We start from the raw sequence: 21659 nt of genomic DNA on the forward strand, positions 1-21659 counted from the left end.
ACTTACCACTTCATGAATGGACCTATTGAAGCCATCATCTTCTGTAAGGATCAATAATATTATAAGGGCCATATATACATGGTGTGAATTTCTTTCTTCAACATGATACAGAATCTCAAGAATTGGTAAAACCTAGGGAATAAAAACCATAATGTACTATTCCAATACCTTACTCAACTGTTTTAAACCCTTTACACTTTTGTACTTTTTACATTAATATCATAGTTATATTTGAATTTAAAGGAAAAAAACATGCAAACCCACTCCTGACTACATGCACTTCCCATAAGCATAGCTAAGAAACCAAGAAAGGAAATCATCCCTAACTCTAGGAAGGTCTATGAAAGTCTATCCAACCTAGAGACTGAATTTTCAGAGAGCATTTAGGGTCAGGGGCTGAAATGTTTAAGAAATCACATCACCTTGCGCCAGCCAAAAAAGGGGAGAAAAGCCAGATGCCCAGAAATTCAAGAATGTTTTCATGCATATGCTTAGTTTCACTAAGCATATACATGTATTACAGTATGTATTTCAATGTTAATAAGTTAAACAGACTACTATAGCCCATTTTTTTCATGTATATTGAGGTTTTACTCTTCAGAGTATTTGTCCAGCATTTCATTTTATAATCCTGTTTCCATACAGAAAAATTTAGTCTATTTCAAATCATTACTTTGACACCTTCAATTTGTTCATTCTCTACTAATTAAGTAGATCACTAAATGTATCTATTAAATATGAGCTAATTAGCTGCAAAGTACTCCTTATATGAAACTACCATGAATACTCTCCAGTGGATGCAAGAAAACAAGCAAAAACTCTTATATTGTAAATCAGACAATAACCTGTAATGAGTTCACTGTACAAAGTTCCCACAGTGGTATGCAAAGCCATAAAAATAGATACATTCGGGAAGGTACACCTATGGTAGTTGCATATTACTCTTTTACAAGTTACAGCTGAAACTTTCTCTTATTTCTCTAAATTGTAAAGTGCAGATGCATGAACATCACTAAATTCAAGAACTAAATGCACCACAATAGTCATTGCTCTTTTTACTTTGTACACCCCAGGCATCTTTCTCTTTAGAGGTGATGTCAAATACAATATATTATACTCACATTTCACATTACCTAGTTAGCATAGTTAGATTCTGTATAGTCATTTAACTCAGCATTTGTTATTTCTGATTCTGCGGTTTTCAATAGATTTTTTGTGCCATGTCATTCTTGTTCTGGCTAAGCCTTAAGAAACACATTCATCACTACAGTGAATGTACTACAGGTATTACATACTGTACTACCTAACACACTCTTAAAACCCTGTACTTTACTGAACAAGACAGACAAGTAAATGGTATATTCAAACATATGAGCAATAATGCAGGAATATGTAATGGGTCCAAAATGAGTATGTTGGAATAGCGCTTGAATTTTTTCTTTTAAACATTTTTTATTGAGCTATAACTTACATATCATACAATCAATCCATCCATTTAAAGGGCAAAAGTCAATGATTTTTAGGATATTTATAAAAATGAGTTAACCATCACAATTTTAGAACATTTTTATCTCAAAAAGAAATCCCAGGCTCTTTAGCTATCACCCCAACCATCCCTCTTTTCCTACCCTGCCTAACACTCAAAGAAACTACTTTCAATCTCCATAAATTTTCCTGTTCTGGGGTTTCTTTTTTTTTTTTAATTAATTTTTTAATTTACATATGACAGCAGAATGCATTACAATTCTTTTTTTTTTCAATTCTTATTACACATGTAGAGAACAATTTTTCATATCTCTGGTTGTATACAAAGCATATTCACACCAATTTGTGTCTTTATACATATACTTTGGTTAATAATGTCCATCATATTCCAACATCATCTCTAACCCTATACACCCCCTTCCCCTCCCACCCCTCTGCACTATCTAGAGTTCATCTATTTCTCCCATGCTCCCCCTCCCTACCCCACTATGAATCAGCCTCCTTATATCAGAGAAAACATTCGGCATTTGGTTTTTGAGATTGGCTAACTTCACTTAGCATTATCTTCTTTCTGGGGTTTCTAATGAAGGGAATCTCATAAGATGTAGACTTTGGTGATTGCCTTCCTTCACTGAGCATGTTCCCACATAGTAGCATCCATCAGGATCTCATTCCTTTTTATGTCAAATATTATTCTACTGTACACACTTAATTTGTTGATGGACTTCTTGATTGTTTCTACTTTAGGACTATATTTCTACTCTACTTTAGGAATGCTGCTGCTATGAACATTTATTGAAAAGGTTTTTCTATAGGCAGGTTTTCATTTATTTTGAATATGTACTACCATTTACAGTGAATTGTTGGGTGATATAACTGTTTCAAGATCTGTCAGACTTCTCCAAAGCAGCTGCATGATTCCATGTACTAACAATGAATAAAAGAGCACATATCTACACATCCTTGCCAACACTTAATATTATTTAACTTTTTTTACTGTAGCCTTCAAGTGGGTAAAGTGGTATTTCACTGTAGTTTTCATTTCCATTTACCTAATCACTAGTGATGTCAAGTACTGTTTTTATGTGCTGATTATTAGCCATTTATATGTCTTCCTTGTAGAATGTTTATGCAAATCTTTCAAGCATTTTTAAATTGGGCTGTTTTTATTATTGAGTTATCAAGTTCTTTATATATTCAGACCCATGATTTGCATTCATTAATCTTGTTCTCACATCTGTGGACTCTTTTCACTTTCTTGATGGTATATTTTGAAGCACACAAATTTTTATATTGATGAAGTCTAGTTTATCTGTTTTTTCCTCTTGCTTTTCATGCGTTTGTTGTTATACCTAAGAATCATTTGCCAAATCCAAAGTCATAAAGTCTAACTCCAATGCTTTTGATGCGTTTTGAGTGAATATGGACATAGTTTGAAGCTCAACTCCATTCTCTCACAAGAGGCTCTCCAGCTGTCTCAACACCACTGGTTCAAAAAGACTATTATCCCTTCCATACTAGTCTTGATTCCGACTAAAAATAAGCAGACCATCAAAATAAGGGTTTATTTCTGAACTTTCAAATCACTTCCATTCATCTATTATGTCTGTCCTGTGGCAGTAAAGTCCTGATTACTGGTACTTTGTACATTTTGAAACAATAAGGAAGTGTGAATGTTCCACCTGCATTCTTTTTTAGGAATGTTTAGGCTGTTCCAGGTTCCCTGTAATTCCATATGAATTTCAGAATTGCCTTATCAATTTCCATAAATAAGTTGGCTGAGTTTCTAGAAGGTATTGTGTTGAATCCGTAAGTCAGTTCAGGGACAACTGCCACCTTCACAAAGTTAAGTACTATGATCCATAAATATGGGATTTTTTCCCATTTCTTTCAATAATATTTTCATAGTATAAATTTTGTACTTCCTTGGTTAAATTTATTCCTAAGTATTTTACTCTTTTTGATGCTACTGTGAATAGAACTATTTTCTTAATTTGATTTTTGGATTCTCCATTGTTAAGGAATAAAATTACAGTGGTTTCTACATATTGATTTCGTATCCTAATCCTATATCTTACAACCTTGCCAAACCCTTCTAATAGTTTTAACAGTTTTTTTTTTTCCCTGAGGATATATTAAGGTACTCTACACATAAGATCCTGACACCTGCAAATACAAATGTTTTACTCCGTACTTTCCCATTTAGATGACTTTAAGCCAGGCATGGTGGCACACACCTGTAATCCTAGTGACTCAGGAGGCTGAGGCAGGAGTATCACAAGTTTAAAGGCAGCCTCGGCAACTTAGCAAGACCCTGTCCCAAAATAAAAAATAAAAATGGGCTGGGGATGTGGCTCAGAGGTTGAGCAACCCTGAGTAAAATCCCAGGTACCCCCCCCCCCCCAAAAAAAAAAGGCAAAAGTAGGCATCTTTATCTTTGATCACAGGACCAAAGTATTCTTTCATCATTTAGTATAGTGTTAACTCTGGGGCTTAGTGACACCCTTTATCAGACTGAGTAAGTTCCCTTCCTGGTTTGTTTTTTATCATAAAAGAGTTTTTATCATGAAAGGGTAATAATTTTGACAAATGCTTTTTTCTGCATTTCTTTAAATGATCATGTGATTTTTAATTTTTACTCTGTTGACATGACATTAACTGATTTTCAGATGTTGAACAAAGCTTATATTCCTGGGATAAATCCCACTGGATATGATATATAATTACTTTTAGAACAGCACTTTAAATCTGAAAGAATTATTGAAACTGAGATCTGAAGAGTTATGGGAGTTGAGAAAAAGGGCAAACAGACTTCTGTGGGAAGAAGTATTCAAGAGAGAAAACCACGTCTAAACTTAGGAAATAGATCACATTGAGAGAAATTCAATTAATTGAGTATAAATAGAAAAGAACACAAGAACAATAATGCAGAAAAGAAAAACCCAAAAAAGGGATCTGTGACAAAATTAATGTAGTCTTTTGGCTACATTAAAGAATCAGAGTTTTAACTGAGGAAACTATGAAGACATGAAAAGACTTTACAGCTAGGAAGGGACATGATCATATCTGACATTAGTAAATTCACTTTGACTAACGGGTTGAGAATGTTAAAGACTGGCAAGACAGAAAGCAGGAAAGCCAGTTAAAGATATTGAAGTAATTGAAGAGATAAGCAGCTTAAACCACAGGAGTGGCAATGAAGAAAAAAAATTAATAGATTCCAATAGTATTAAGGTTGGGAAATCAAAAGGACTTCTTTGAATGTGGGGGGAAAAACAGAAGGGTCAAAGCATCTATCTTTCATGAACTATATGGATGGCTCATCAATGTGATAAAGAACACAGGAGTAAGAGAAGAAGGAAGAACAGGTCCTGGGGAGATAATGAGTGCAACTTTCACATGTTTGGGACAAGGTATCTATGATGAAGCCACTAGGGAATGTCTGGGGCAAGTGGGAACACAGATTTAAGACACAGGCAATGAGGAATGTAAATACAGAACTCAAAAGCTGTGCACATATAGGGGCTGGGGCTGTAGCTCAGTGGTAGAGCCCTTGCTTAGCGTGTGTGAAGCTTGGGTTTGATCCTCAGCACACATAAATATAAACAAATAAAATAAAGGTATAAAAAATACAATGACATCATTAAAAAACACATATAAATGACAACACAATGGAATTCACTAGATGTTTGAGGGAGAAGAGCAAAGAAGGGGGAAAAAATTAGGAGAAAACTCTTCAGTAGGGCACATTTGAGAGCTAAGAATAACACATAAAACAGAAAAGCAAAAGGCACAGAGGTAGAATACCAGCAAAGAACAAGGGTCGGAAAGATAAGAGTGTGTGTAGGTGGATAGACAGCATGTTTCTACTCCCCAGAATTCACAGGTTGAAACTCTAACCCTAATGGTATGGTATTAAGAGGTGAAGTCTTGGGAGGTGATTAGGTAAGAAGGTGGAACTCTCATGATAGGACACAGCTTGCTTCCTCTCCCTTTAAGCCCTTCGCCATATAAGGACACAAGCAAGTACACAGTCATATGCACACCAAGAAGCAGGCCCTCACCAGACAGGGAGTTGACAGCACTTTTATCTTAGAATTTTCAACCTATAAAATTATGAGAAATAAATTTCTCTTGTTTAAGCATTCACTCTGCAATATTTCTGTGACAGCAGCCAGAATGGATTAACATATGGAGGTTGGGTATCTTAAGAATAGAGGTGAACACTGTCAAATGCAGTAGAATGCTCAAATAAAGTAGTGATGAAACATGCCCACTGGGTTTAGCAACAAGCAGCTACTGACAACAGAGCTGTGGGAACAGAAGCAGATCATAACAAGCTGAAAAGGGAACACTAAGTAAAGAAGCTAAGGCAAAAAACATGTCCCAAGGCTTTCAAGAAACACAGTCATAAAAAGAGCTAAACATGCTGGGTATGGTGGTGCACACCTGCAATTCCAGTGGCTCGGAAGGCTGAGGCAGGAAGATGGCAAGTACAAAGCCAGCCTCAGCAAAAGCGTGGTGCTAAGCAACTCACTGAGACTCTATCATAAATAAAATACAAAAAATTGGGCTGGGTATGTGGCTCAGTGGTGAAGTGCCCCCTAAGTTTTATCCCAAGTACCACAAGAAAAACAAACAAACAAAAAACAGGGAGATTTTAGGTTTAACCTTGGGAACTATCTGTGGCTCTCCCTGGCAAGAGATTGCCCAAGGCACATGATCTTTATCTTCACTGTGCTAGGAAGATCTCTTAGGGTTGCTCTAGAGATGGGCATAACCCATTGGGAACTGGACAGCCCACCTTTAACCTTTTTTGGAGAAGAACATTCTATGGAAGGCCTTTGATGTTCCCCAATATAAACTAAGCAGGTGTGGGCACCATTTTGCCTTCTAATATAGAAGCTGGATTCATATGATCGACTTGCCTGTCCTGCCCACGCTTTTTTGAAATTTATTTCTGTGTCCTGTAGTTTTTTCATTGTTCCATTTTTCTTAGCTTTTATTTCTCAGACAGCCCATTTCACTGAGGGGAACCCCATTTCCATCGCCTGTGCAGGGTGCAGGCTAGACTAAACAAACAGGATATTTGACCTTTTTTATTTTTATGTACAAATCACACTCAGAAGCTGGTTCAAGAAGTTAAGGCAAGAGGATTGCAAGTTCAAAGTCAGCCTCAAGAAACATAGTCATGAAAAGGACATATTTTTTGCCTTAACAATTTAGCAAGATCAAGTCTCAAAATAAAAAATAAAAAAGATTTTTAAAAAGGCCGGGGATGAGTCCCAGTAGTTAAGCAACTCTGGGTTCATAAATAAGTAAATAAGTAAATAAATAAATCTGTGGGAGACCACCTCGCCTGTGACTGAGTTAACTCCCAAGCTGGGCCATGTGGTGTCAAGCACCCATGCTGCTAAACTGCCCCGTTCTTCTAGAGTTCAAGTGACTATGTCTTTGTGCCCGGGCAGGTCTTGCTACAGCCCCATGGGTGGAGCTATGCTCACCTGTTCCTTTGTAATATAACCCCTTGCCCTGTTTAGGATAGAATCTTCCAGGGAAGTGCCTTGTGTGTGTCCCATTCTCTTACTGTGCCCTTGGATGTGGCCTACCTAGATGTCAGTCAACTGCTGACAGTGAACATCATGAAGATGACTCAGCCCCTTGAAACCTGACCCTTTGCCTCATTTGAATAGCTTCTCCTCAATAAAAGGGGTCAGCACATGCTCTCTCTCTCTCCTCCTGTGGACCCTTAAAGTCAGAGGAGCCCTCAGAGCAACCTCAAAGAAAAAGGTATTTGTGTCTCTTGTGTGGTTATTTTGCGCAGCCCAGTTTACCCGAGTGTTTTAGTTGTGAATGAAACCCGGCAAAAATCATACTCAGAAGATAAGACAGCTATCCAGAAGAAGATATAAAAATCCTTATGTAACTTGTTTTGATAATTCATGACACATAGACTTTATGTCACCAATAAATACCTATCTCATTTTCTATGTGTCTCTTCAGTAAAGTTTTAAGCTTGTAAGCTATAAATATGACATGACTTCCATATGTACAGTATATATGCAGGTTCAAGGCCTGATCCAAGAGCATAAAACTGGTGGAGGCTTAAGGGAAATGTCCACAAAATCTCTACCTGACTGATGAACATAAACAGAAATTTAAATGGTAACTAACTTATAATCACCTAATTAAAGAAGTTACAAATCATGCAATGTTCTAGTGAGTATATCTTATTTGTCCAGAATCCCTTTTAAGAAATCCTCTTGTACATTGAAGAAAGATAGGGTGAAGGTGGGAGTTCATAACCCACTAGAATCAAAGTGTGGAATATGATATGTCAAGAAATTTGTAATGTTTTGAACAACCCACAATAAAAAATTAAAAAAAAAAAAAAAAAAAAAAAAAAAAAAAAAGAAAGATATGAAAGAAAAACTCAAGACAATGGAAAGACCTCCCATGTTCAGGGAGAGGCAGAATTAATATTGTTAAAGTGTTCATACTACCAAAAGCAATATAGAGATTCAATGCAATACCCATTAAAATACCAATGACATTCTTCACATAACTAGAAAAAAAAATCCTAAAATTCATTTGGCAGAATAAAAGACCCAGAATGCCAAAGCAATTTTAAACCAAAAAAAGCAATACCAGAGTCATCACAATACCTGACTTTCAATTATACTACAGAGTTATAGTAACAAAAACTGCATGGTACTGGCACAAAAACAGACATACAGATGGTACAGAATATAAGACACAGAGACACACACACACATCTACAGTCATTTGATCCTTGACAAATGGTGTTAAGAAAACTGATTATCCATATGTAGAAGAATGATATTAGACCCTTATCTCTCTACATGCACAAAAAACCAACCCCAAATGGATCAAACACTTAGGAATTAGAACAGAAACAATCAACCCCTACAAGAAAAGATAGGATCAACACTCCAATGTATAGGCACAGACAATGACTTTCTCAATATGACCCCTAAAGCTAAAGAAATCATGCCAAGAGTTAATAAACAGGACAACATTAAATTTAAAAGCTTCTGAACAGCAAAAGAAAAAATTAGGAATGTGAAGAAAGAATCTACAGAATAGAATGGGGAAATATCTTTGCTAGCTGTTCTTCTGACACAGGATTAATATACAGAATATATAAATACAAAAAAACAAATAACCCAATTACTAAATGGGCAAATAAACTAAGCAGGCACTTCTCAAAAGAAGAAATACAAATGAACAATAAATACATGAAAAAGTGTTCAATATCATTAGCAATCAGGGAAATGCAAATCAAAACAACAATGAGATTTCATTTCACATCAGTCAGAATGGCAGTCGTCAAGAATACAAACAATAATAAATGCTGGAGAGGATGTGGAAAAAAAAAGAAACACTTCTATACTGTTGGTGGAAATGTAAATTAGTACAACCACAATGGAACTCAGTATGCAGGTTTCTCAAAAGACTAGGCATGGAACCACCATATAATCCAGCTATACCACTCTTTGGTATTTACCCCAAATAATTAATGTCATCAAACTATAGTAATATATGCATACCCATGTTTATAGCAGCATGATACAAAACAGCTAAACTATGGAACCAGCCTAGGTATCCATCTACAGATGAATGGATGAAGAAACTCTGTTTTATATATACACGGTGGAGTATTATTCAGCTATAAAGAAAAATAAAATTATGTCATTTGCAGGAAAATGAATAGAACTTAAGACCATTATATTATGTGAAATAAGCCAAGGTCAAGGGTCCTATATTTTCTCTCACATGAGGAAGTTAGGTAAAAGAAAAAGAAAGGCGTGTGTGTGTGTGTGTGTGTGGGGGGGGTGTTGTCTCATGAAAACTAAAGGGAGATCAGCAAAGGAAGAAGACCAGAGGATGGAAAGAGGGGAGAAAGGGGGAACAATACTGGGAAATTATATTGTTATATGCATATGTAACAACAAATCCCACCAATATGCACTACTATAATACACCAATAAAAAAATGTGGAAAGAGAAAGAACGAACGAAATCCTTTTGTTAAAGGTTAAGAAGGCTAATTATTAAGAGGGCTCCATTCCATAGTGATTGGTCAAGGAAGTGAACACATGGCCCAAAAAAGGAATACTGGAGCACTTCATGAAATTTTTATGAATAGTAGATGTAAATTTTCTTCCTTCTGGCTTGCAAATGATAATATAGACACATGCTCTGAGCTACACATGGTCCCCTCTCTCTCCATTTCAAAGTGTAATGCCTGACAACAAGGCCAAGGCTTTCTTGTTTAAGCATTTACTTTGGAAAGCAGAGACAAGGGATGGAAATGTTTAGCCCCTAGATCCAGCCATGACTGAAGCTAAAAAGCTTCATGAGTTTTTCATTTGTGCCAAAACATTTCTTTTCACTCAAGGCAGACATAAAGAAGTTTGTTACTTACAACTAATAGAATTGTGACATTTAAGATGTCTAGCTACTTTCATGGATAAACTACTTTGCTTGTGATGATAAAATCTTAAAAAATCACATCAGTATAGTTTTTTCCTAAAAAGTTTGCCTTCTTTAATTCTATTCTTAACATTTGGGTACTTGGATTCTGCCTGAAACACTATTCATAGAAACAAAAATAAATTTAGAAGTCATTGCATTGTTATTCTAATAAATACCAATTTAAAAATGCATCACAAGAAGTTAGACCAGATTAAGGAGTACTTGAGTTAAAAGAAGTCAAAGAGCTATTAAGTCAAAGCACCAGTACAAAGAGCTCAAGTCAGTCTACACTTGACATTGTAGAGAGGAAGGAGTTCCTCCAGCCTCACCAGCACCTGTACACTACAAAGTATTCTGAGAGACACTGTGATATGCCTAACATTGTCTTCTTCTTCTTTTTCTTCTTTTTTTTAAGTGGACATAATACCTTTATTTTATTTACTTTTTATATGGTGCTGAGGATTGAACCCAGCGCCTCACACATGCTAGGCGAGCATTCTACCGCTGAGCCACAACCCCAGCCTCCTAACATTGTCTTCTTAATATCAGAGTCTAGAGAATTAAATAATGTTAACAATAACAAAATCCTCAGTACAATAAATTCCAACTGATAACGTGTTTTCTGAGAAAAGCAAAAGGACACATGGGGACACAAATTAAAAAATTATCAAAGTAATCTATGAAAGAAAATTAAAAACAAAACTAAAACAAATGCTACTCCATCCCCCTAAAAACCTCAGAACAAAACCCTGCCACCATTCACTGTGTGTTGTCAAGGACAAACAGCTGCAGCTCCCTGCCTCATCTTGCATACCCGTATCCTCACCATAGAACACTGAAAAGGTGATGTCCTGGACTTTCTGGGCTTTCTGCTTAATACATTTCTGTTAGAATGCAACCCGCTTAGACTTGTCTCTGTGCTTATTCATATCCATGAGAAACAAACCTTCTCTTTACAAGTTCATACTCCAGAGCAGTACACTTTTACACCCAATTTTGCTATTTAAACAAAATATGTTTTCCACACGTCACTCGTGAGGAGACAGGTTCTTTCATCACACTTTCTGTTCATAGTGTCACTGTGATGCAGAATATGCTCAGTGAATTCCAAAAGCTCATGTTTCTTCAGTATTTACATAGCACTTTAACACTGAAACAAATGGCCACCAAATTTCTTATCAATCTGTAAAAACTGGGGAAGAGGGGACATTCTGTTGCTATCAGCCAGCTGCAGGCTATTTCAGGAATGTTCACATTTTTTTATGAATGCATTAATACATTGCCATCTGAATATCAGAGTTTATAGATTAAAGAATGTTAACAACAATAAAATTGGACAAGCACAATAACAGTCCACAGTTATCTGTATATGATAAGATATCAAACATACCTTAGTAAGATGGCTAATGTCTTACACATTAGTTATAATGGAAATCAATGATTGTTTATAGGAGTTTATATCTAGAGATAAATATTGTGGAACCAATTTCACTCACATAATGAAAAAACACTGTTCATTAAAGAGATGTCTAGCTGAGTTCAGTGGTGCAAGTCTGTAATCCCAGCTACTATGGAGGCTGAAGCAGGAGGATTGCAATTTTGAGGTCAGCCTGGACAACTTAATGAAATCCTGTTTCAAAATAAAAATGTTTTAAAAAGGACCAAGGGATGTGGCTCAATGGTAAAGTATCTTGAGTTGGGAGACGTCCAGTAAGGTACCTTAAAATAACTAACTATAACAGGCCAGGAACTGTGTTCAGACAGAGCTAGAGTCCAAGCCTTCATGAGGATAGGACACTATCACCTTTCCTTTCAGCCATTCTCCTCAGGAAGATGCTACAACTGTGACCAATTACACTAACATGGTGGGCAGGCAGCTAGCAGCTGGAAGGGACCAAGAAGAAATAAAAATCTTGAGAATTGCAGAGGGTGCTTCTTAGAAGACTTTAATCAGGCTGAATCCTGAGCAATGAGTGTCTGCTAAAGGCCCCAAGAACTGGGAAGCCTGGCACCAGCTGAGGATGCTGCTGTGCTCAGCTCTGTGAGGCCACTGCTATGAGAGGAGTATCACACACCGAAGCAATGCAGGCCTTTGCCTGTGCCTAGTGACATTTTCCCTATCAACTTCTTAACCATCAATCTGTGTGGCAACCAGGCAAACATACTTACCCTCTTGGGAAAAGAAATTATTCTTCAAAATATTATAAAATACACAAAATGTGGCAGGTTTAGCATGATACTTACAAGATTTTCCATATCTGTGCGAGCCAGCATGTATGTTCTGACATTACTATTCTGATGGAGCAGTGTGTACAAGAGGAGCGTTGCTTGATCAGATGTTTGCTGTTCACACAGGGCTGTGTACAAACTGTTAAAGTTAATCTGGAAGGCATGTGGAATTGATGAGGGGAAAGGGCTGCTATCTAGAATACAAAAAACAAGCAGATTTTTAAAAAATAGTGCATGAGTATTTTCTGGACCATGTTTTTTGTACAAACAATAAAAGCACTGTGAAAATAATGCATACAAATCAATTTCTCTTAGCTTTAAGTAAAATCCCTACATTTCAGAGCCAAAATTTCAAATTATATTTTAAACTTTACTAAAATAAGTTACATAGTTTGACTCTGTTACTATGTTACCATAAATAGAGCTGAACTAAATCAGCTAAGAACATGCGTTTAAACAGCGCCATGGGGCAAAAGGTCCTTCCATAAATACCATTTAACCAAGATACTGAGATCCCTTGACGTCAAAACAAAAGCACCAATACTAAATAAAAATATCTAAAAAACAAATAATACAGCTTCTATATAAAAAGGAAGTCTTCTTATAAGATAGGGTTTACAAAAAACCTGCCTTGAAGCTAAGTTCATTTACTGCAAACAAATAAATCATGGCTGAAGTATTCACTAATGTTATTAACCCATTTCTAAATATGGATAGAAAAACAACATATAATTTAGCAAGTTTTAAAATAATACCCAAATCAATACACATTCAACATTAGTTTCTCTAATGTACAGAACATACCAAGCCTAAGACAATTACTAGAAAATTTCTATAACATTTTGTTTAAAAGAGAACAAAGCTAATTGACCATAACTGCTAAGAAATTTCTTCTTCTTTTTTAAAGAATGGTCACTGGAATGATAAAAAGCATAAATCATAGTCTACTCTGGGAAAATTCTTCATATTCTAAAACAGACATGTCCCTTTTTCTATAGTTCACAGGATTTGTGTAGAAACTGAAGGAAGGTTAGATTTAGGAGATAAAGATAGGTTCAACAGAAAGTCATAATCTCCTGAGATAAAACAAGGGAATGTGACACTAAAAAGAGCTGACACTTTCATGTGTGCTGAAAATAAGCACCAAAAATCTCTTAAAAACATGAAAGCAGGGGCTAGGGTTGTGGCTCAGTGGTAGAGCTCTCACCTAGCACATGTGAGGCGCTGGGTTTGATCCTCAGCACCATGTAAAAAAAAAGTAAAGATACTGTGTCCAACTACAACTACACACACACACACACACACACACACACACAGTAAAGTTGCCACCAATAATGCAAAACATTTACCATTCCTGAAAGCCATGCTCTTGTGGAAAAGAGTTATGTCCGAACACCAAAAACCCTAGTGGCCCTGTACCTCTGATTCTCCTTCCTACACTTTGTGTTTGTGAGAGGAAGGCATCTATAAATGCCTTCACTTCTACTACATGGTGCCCTGGCTTTTCCACATTTGAAATAATAGATTATTTTTTCAATCTTAACACTATCATTTTGACACTTATAAAAATAATGCCTTTGTGTGACCAAATTCTTGTAAAGGATGGCAAAAAGAAGTTTGTCTTCTACTTTAAGTATGCAAATATTACAGAAGACTCACTGGAAAAGACTCTGGACACTCTGAACCTCTTTAAAGTGGAAGCAGAGCAGCGTGTTCACTGAGCTGTAGCACAGCTGACGGCACTGAGTGCCTCCACAGCGTCAGCAGCAAGGGCTACCAGCCAACCCACAGCCGGCTTTCTGCCTGCTAGCCCCTGCTAGCCCCTACTCAACGTGAACAACAGCCATGTCTTTATCTGACCAGCTGGACAAAGGATGAAATGGAGACTTGGAGAGAATAAGTAGCTTTTCTCGGGTCAGCCTTGAGTAAAAACCAGATGAACCTCAGAATTACATCGGTTCCTATAACAACAGGAATAATGTGGTAAGTCTGTGCTATGGTAAAACCCCAGTTAATTCTTACAAAAATCATGTGAAGTAGAGATAATAACCCCTGCTTTACAATTCAGGGCAATGGTATTGAAAGAAAAAAGGAAAAAAAAAAAACCCATAAAGCCAATTTTTTAATCTCATAGACAAAATCATTGAGGTGTACTAATTATGTGAAATATCAAAGGTCTCACATTCTAAAGTGACCAAGGTGAGGTGTGAACCCAGGTCTGTTTGGCTCCAAAATTTGTTTACTTAACCATTAAGTCACATTGTCACCAAGAAGAAGAGTGTAGTAATGGAACAGAAAAGTACTACCAGATGTATGAGGTTTCATTATTTGCTCATCAAACTATTATTGAGTCCCTATTGCCCTGTGTTACTGGCGTGAATTCTAGTGTTGAAGCTTAGACTCCAAAGCAATTGTGTTAAGAGGGGAGCCCTATAGGAGGTGGTTAGGTCTTAAATGCTCCTCCCTTGTGAATGGGATTAAAGCTCTCATAAAAGAGATTCCACGCAGCCAGTTGGCTTCTTTAAGTCCTTCCATCTCTTCTGCCATGTGAGAACACAGTATCCATAGTACCATCTTAGAAGCAGTTTTCAGTTCCTCACCAAACCTAAACCTTTGGAGCCTTTGATCTTCCCAGAACTGTGAGAATAAATTTCTGTCCTTTATAAATTACCCAGTCTCAGGTATTTAATTACAGCAGCACAACTGGGCTAAGATACTCTGCAAATAATACCAGAATTGGCAAAGATACAATTAATTGATACACTAATCCACTGACTATTAAAAATGTATGTTAGAATAGTCTGGAAAGACATAGCACAGAGCATCAGAAGCCTTAAGTTCCTACCCAATGTATGTACATTTTGCACAACTTAAATACATGAATGTTGGGTGAATCTCTGTTTTAGGACATTACATTTATACGTTATTATTGGGGTTCATTTTGACATATTCATAAATGCATATAACAGTTTTCTCCATTTCAATCCCCAGTGCTGTCACCCTCCTTCTCTTCCTCCCTTCTGATTCCCTTCCTCTACTCTGTTGTCTTCCTTCCATCTATTTACTTATTTATTGGTACATGATAGCTATATATAAAATTGGAATGCACTGTGATATATTTATGCATACATATAGCATAATTTGGTCAACTTTATTCTCCAGTTCTTCCCGTTTCCCTCTCCTCCTCCCTCCCCATTAGTCCCCTGCTTCTACTATACTGCTCTCTCTTCTGTTTTCAAGAGATCAATCCCCTCCTTTTCTACCTCCTTTTCCTCTCTAGTATCTGCATAGGAAGGAGAATATTCCACCCTGGTTTTCTGCATCTGGCTTACTTTACTTAGGATGACGTTCTCCAGTTCCACCCATTTACCAGCAAATGACATAATTTTATTCTTCTTTATGGATGAGTAGAACTCCACTGTATATATGTACCATATTTTCTATATCTATTGCATACATCTTGATAATCTAGCTACTATAGAATTGTAGAATGTTACCTTTTGTTAGGAGATTACTATTTTAAAATATATCTATCTGTTCATGTTCTACTTTAGGGGTTAATGAAGTACAGCCCACCATCTGTTTTGGAAATAAACATTTTCTGGTACATGGCCAAGTTCGTTCCTTCTTGTGTTATCTATGGTTGCTTTTCAATTGCAATGGCAGAGTTAAGAGGAAAAGACCAGATGACCTTGTGAAGCTACTGCTCCTTAATATTTGCTGATTTCTGATCTAATTTTTAGTTCTATAAAACTCTAACTAGAATAGACTTTAAATGAAAATTTAAGATAACCTACCATTTGGTTTTCATAGGTTATTATTCTGAATCCCTAATAGGAGGACAAGCTGGCCAAATTAAACACAAGCTAGTTTGGTTATCTCTGAAAGAAATATAAACTTAAAGGGATATAAAGGATCACAGCACTCTTCTAAGATTTATTTGACTTTCCTGAGAATATTGACAGGAAAATCTAAGTTTTTCTCATTTTTAACCAATATGAAAATAACAAACTGATACATCTCCAAATCTATAAGACAATAAACAATATGGTGTGAACAACAATCTCATTAGAAAGAATATTCAGAGAAAAAAAACATTACAAACCTTGTGTGTTCTTAAAGGACATAATGGCCTGTCTGTAGGGATTGGGTGCATCTGGAGCATCTGTCAGGTTAGCCAGCACCAGCAGAAGCAGGAGACTCTGGTTGGCCAGAGGGGAAGAAAGCTCTGGAGAGGCAGCCGCTTTGCTGCCCACACCTCCTAGTGTGAACACAGTCCAGAGTCCAGCTTGAGAAGAAAACACATAGGATTGCTGCCATCAATAATTTATGCATTTCTGCACAATATTCTACACTTTTTAATGTTTAAAATTTGAAATAACACCTTTTTTATTATAGGAGCAAAACAAGTTCATAATTTGAAAATTCTATTGTTCAAATGTTTTAAAGACTATCAGTTCCTAATTCCATAACTCTACATAGATAACCGTAAAAGATAATTATTTAAGAATTATCTTAATTATTGATAATTAACAATTATCTAAATTCTTCTTTACATAAGAAAGCATATGCATAATTATGAGAAAATTCCATGTACAACTTGATACCAATAATTCACAGTGCTCAAATCTGTAAACACACGAACTAGTCCCATTAATACCATCAGTATCAGCATTGTACTACTGGTACTCCAAGCAAGATTAAGGTAAGGAAAAAAGACTTCTTAAAAGTTAGGGGAAAAAAATATTCATTATTTGCACACATTATGATTGTCGATTTAGAGTGCACTGTCCAATAGAGTACCCCCTGGCCACTTATATTTATGGAACATGTGAAATATAGTTCAAATTGCATATGCTGTGGGTATAAAATATACAATGAATTCTGACAATTTAATACAGAAAAAGAAGAATGTAAAATATCTTACTATATTATCTTTGTAACACTGCTTACATGTATTTTGGATATAATGAGTTAATGTATATCATTAAAATTACTTTCACATGTTTCTTTTTATTTTTTAATAAGACTTCTAGAAATTTACAAATGTGACTTATATTTATATTGGGTAAAGATGCTCTAGAACATCAAAGACAATCAAATGACACTGCAATACTAACACACTATTATAACTAATAGAATATTTTGACACAGTTCTATGGCTATAAGATAAAAATCAAAGCCTTTTTATACATAGTGATAAATAATTAGAAAATATATTTTTCCAAGCCAGGTGTGGTGGCACACACTGGTAATCTCATCAACTCAAGACACTAAGACAAGAGGATTGCAAGTTCAAACCAGGCTCAGCAACGTAATGAGGGCCTGTCTCAAAATTTAAAAAAATTCGAGAGGTGGGATGCTGGGGATGTAGCTCAGTGGTAAAGTGACCCTGGGTTCAAATCCCCAAATTAAAAAGAAAGAAAAGAATATATTTAATTCCAATCATAATAGTAAAATACAATAAACTATTCAGGAATAAAACTAAAATATGTAAGACCTTCGGGAAAGCAACCCCAAAACTTGACTGAAGGCCATAAGAGATCTAAATTAATGTAAAGGCATAACATGTTTGTGGACAAAGACAGTACTGAAAAAAAAGTCACATCTGCCCCCAACTAAATCTAAAATTTTGTATGTTAGCCATCAAAATACGAATAAGAATTTATGTGACAGAAAATTTTATGCAAACAGAAGATTTTCAAAAGACTTATACCACCCAGCATTGGCAAAAGTTCAAATTGTAAACAGAAAGAGATCAAAGTGAAACAGGATTTGGTAGAGGATAATTTGGTAGTCTTCATTAAAATTTAAAATGCATATCCTCAGGCTGGGGAAGTAGCTCAAGAGGTAGACCACTTGCATAGCAAGCACAACTCCAGAAAATATGACATAATATACTTTGGAACTAGGGATACAGCCAATGGGGGTGGACAGGGGAAAGAGGGGAAGAAGAAGAGAGAAAGGATGGGAAGGAAGGAGAGGAAGGACTTCTGATAATTTTGGAGGAAAATAAAAATAACCAACACATATAACACTCATTCTATCTAGAAGAGTGGCAATGGATTTGTTATTTTACTTGAATCATTTTACATGTCTGTATTTATTACTTACTATAGTGGGCAGATGTTATTTTTTGAAAAACACCTTTGTCAAAGGAATTAAATGTTTCTGGAAAGTAATCAAAAAAACTGCATAGCAATATAAGCAACTGATAATTTTTATTCCTCCTGAACTGACACAGGCAGATACTTTTTATTCCTTTTTTTTTTTTACACTATAAACAGTTTAGTGTGAAAATTTGCTCTTTTCTAATACTGTGTGTTTTTAAATTCATGCAATCTAAACTACCTCATAAAAGCCTATCAATGTATCCTTTCTTACAGAATTTTGAGCATACAAATCTCAGACTTTTTCTATCATTCACTGGAATGGTTTACTACTAACTCAAGCTGTTATGAGGGAAGAGTGTAGTTCCCTACCCCATCAAATTTCAGAGATCCCTAGAGGAGTATGAAGGGAATTTCCAATGACATATTTGCTATAAGTCTTCAGTGAGACACAAGCAGAGTTGAGGCTCAGCAAGGATTTTTGTTTTTTTTAAAGCAGGAAGGATTTTAAGATAATTGAGGAATATACAAATGTTTCTGTTAGCAGTGTACTTCCTCCTTTTCGTTAAGAAAATCTGAGTAAAAAATATCAGTAATTGATATCTACAAATCACAGATTCCCATTTAGTCAAAACAATGGCCACAACAGTTAAGAAATAAGAAATTTAATAAGAAAATCGAAATTATTTAAGTATAGCCAGTAGCCAAGTATTAATTACTGGGATTGGTTTGTTGTTTATCTGTAATATTTTTTAAAAAACTTTTAGGTCATTTCCTTCCACTTAGAGGTTGTTCCATGACTGTCTGCCCCTTATATCCATCACTGTGTGTTCCAGGATTGCAAGTAAAGAAAAACACAATTAGGAAGTTCAATCCACAACAAAAATAATCACAAAATGCTTTCCAAGATAAAATAAGTAGTTTTTTTTTTTTAAAAAAATTCCTGTTTTTGTATTCTCTTTGCAGCTGCTCATTTTCATTACTATGAGAACCAAGAGTTGACTATCCCTGGACAAATTCCCAAATCAAAATATTAACTCTACTTAAGCACAACTTTACTCCCCCATTCCCTTTTGATTGTTTCTAAGAGGACCGAGAGCTGCTTATTAATGTCAGATAAACTAACATTTTATGAGGAATCTCCCCATCTACACACACACCAAAAAAGAAAAGAAAAGAAAAAAAAACACTTTCCTTTTCTAATGAACTGCAATGTTGCCTTTCCTTATAGGGAGAATGAGGCCACCTGCCATTGCTTACATTGTAGTTTAAACTGGCCCATGATATTGGATCAGAATTCTTCCAAAGGTTCATTTCTTTTTGTTGATCCAAGCCTCTGATCTATGACCCAAGAATCTTAGTGGAACTGTACTTTCCTGTTGGGGGCAAGGGGGACACTCCACCAGAAAAGTAAACGAAAGTTACAGTGTATTTTCTTCTGTTCCAAAAATTATATTAAGGATGGTTCCCAAAGTTATTTAATTATATCCCCTGGGTATTCCAAATAAGTTCTGAAATAAAATTGATCTAACTCAAACAAAAATGTACTGAAATTAACTAAAAAAACAAATCTGGTATTGATTCTATCGTTTTTTTAAGTTCTCAAGGATATGTATTCTTAAAACTCAAAATGTGATGAAAATACCAAGAATGACAAACTGAAACATTAATAAATATTATAATCATCAAGGAAAAGAGATTTCTCATTTAAAAAATATGGAACTCGGGCTAGGACTGTAGCTCAGTGGAAGAGTGCTTGCCTAGAATGTGCGAGGCACTGGGTTCTATCCTTAGCACAGCATAAAAAACTAAACAAATAAAGGAATTCTATCCATCTACAACTATAAAAATTTTTTTAAATGGAACTCAAAAAATCAATGCTATTTCCTTAAGAGTTAAAGAAACAGAGGTAAATTACTATTTTTCCATGTTAGTAAACATGCTACTTGCTAAATTAATTTCTTACATCAAACAAATATATTACAAAACACTAAGTATTCCTTCAGAACTATATAAAAATAACTAACATTATCAGAATAGTTATAAAAATCTGGTAAAATGGTCATATTCATATATTTTTAAAGATATAATATTATAACAATCTACATACTTGAGAAAACTATGACGATAGGTCAGCTATCCTATTGTCCATGGATGAAAATTCCACTAGAGATATTTCAATCCACACCTACAAGAGGCTATTCAGTCAACAGATTAGGAATGCCTGCTAGGGTTAGGCTCTACACCACAACTGAAAATACAAATAAGGAAAGCCTCCCACTCTGACTTTGAGGAAGTTAGTACAACAGGGAGAAAAGGGTTCTAACAACTAAGAACCAACTTTAGTTGCCACCACAATCCAAAAAATCTCTCAAAACATCTGGGCTTTTCATATACAAGTATAGAAAAATAATAAGGGAAGACAGTTTTACCAAAAAAGTTAGTAAACATGTTCCAGGATAAACACGATGGCAAGCCCTCCTTTCTATAAAGGACATACACAGTGGGATTCAGCAATGTAAGCTGCATTTCCCAACCTTTCCTGCAGAAAATTATGTATCATAAATGCAATTATGTATCATAACATTCCAGAATATTACTCCTCAGAGTTTTTTTTTTACAAATAATATTTTAAATTTTCTGCCCATAATTTTTAAAAACTTTTTATTTTAAGACAACTGTATAGAGCCTGGGTAGAATATGAGGAGGGCAGATTAAAAAAATATACAACTGTAGATTCACATACAGAAGGATCCTGTATACCCTTTACCCAATTTCCTCTAACAGTAACATCTTAAAAAATTGTAACACAATATCACAATCAGGACTTTAGCACTGATATAGACAAAATACAGAAGAAATTTACCACTAGTTAGGAAAATCTGCATGGAAAAAAATATTTGACAATCACTTAACTTCTCTATAGTTCATTTTCCCAATCACCTATACTCCAAACAGATGAAACTCCCTATCTCTAAATATACCCCGACTGCCTGTGTACTGACATACATACATTCAACTCATGGTGTATTCAGGACCTGCTACAGATTGGGCAAAGTGCAAGAAACTGGATTTGAACTGATGAACCAAAGATAATCATGCTCTACCCACTGTAGCTTAAAGTCTAAAGGAAACACTAACATAGAACAAAAATAAGCAAATGAACTACAGTATGTTTGCTGGGGTGAGGGGCAGGAGATGTTACCTAAATATAATGATCCATGAAGAAAAAAAAAAATTGCTCAGAAACTTGTGAAGAGGACTGACCATTGCTTGATAGGTTTTTATATGTATACAAAAATGTCATTTCACTTCCTCCCTTTTAAAATTTTTCTTT

The 21659-nt window shown here is 35.5% G+C and overlaps 1 protein-coding gene across 11 annotated transcripts in view; it reads right to left on the reverse strand.

The window, feature by feature from the left end:
• Dym (dymeclin) overlaps positions 1-21659 on the reverse strand; it is a 357093-nt gene that overhangs the window by 192383 nt on the left and 143051 nt on the right. For all 11 annotated transcript variants that reach the window (XM_058573871.1, XM_046428286.2, XM_058573870.1 and 8 more), the window contains 3 exons: positions 16318-16500; positions 12228-12406; positions 7-132 (listed from right to left, as the gene is read on the reverse strand). In XM_058573871.1, the coding sequence (XP_058429854.1) occupies positions 7-132; positions 12228-12406; positions 16318-16500 (488 nt within the window). The remainder of the gene's footprint in view (positions 1-6; positions 133-12227; positions 12407-16317; positions 16501-21659) is intronic.

Source organism: Marmota monax, unplaced genomic scaffold, assembly GCF_021218885.2.
Source record: "Marmota monax isolate L192 unplaced genomic scaffold, Marmota_monax_Labrador192_F-V1.1 WCK01_AAM20220418_F8-fsc00031, whole genome shotgun sequence".
NCBI classification, from domain to species: Eukaryota; Metazoa; Chordata; class Mammalia; order Rodentia; family Sciuridae; genus Marmota; species Marmota monax.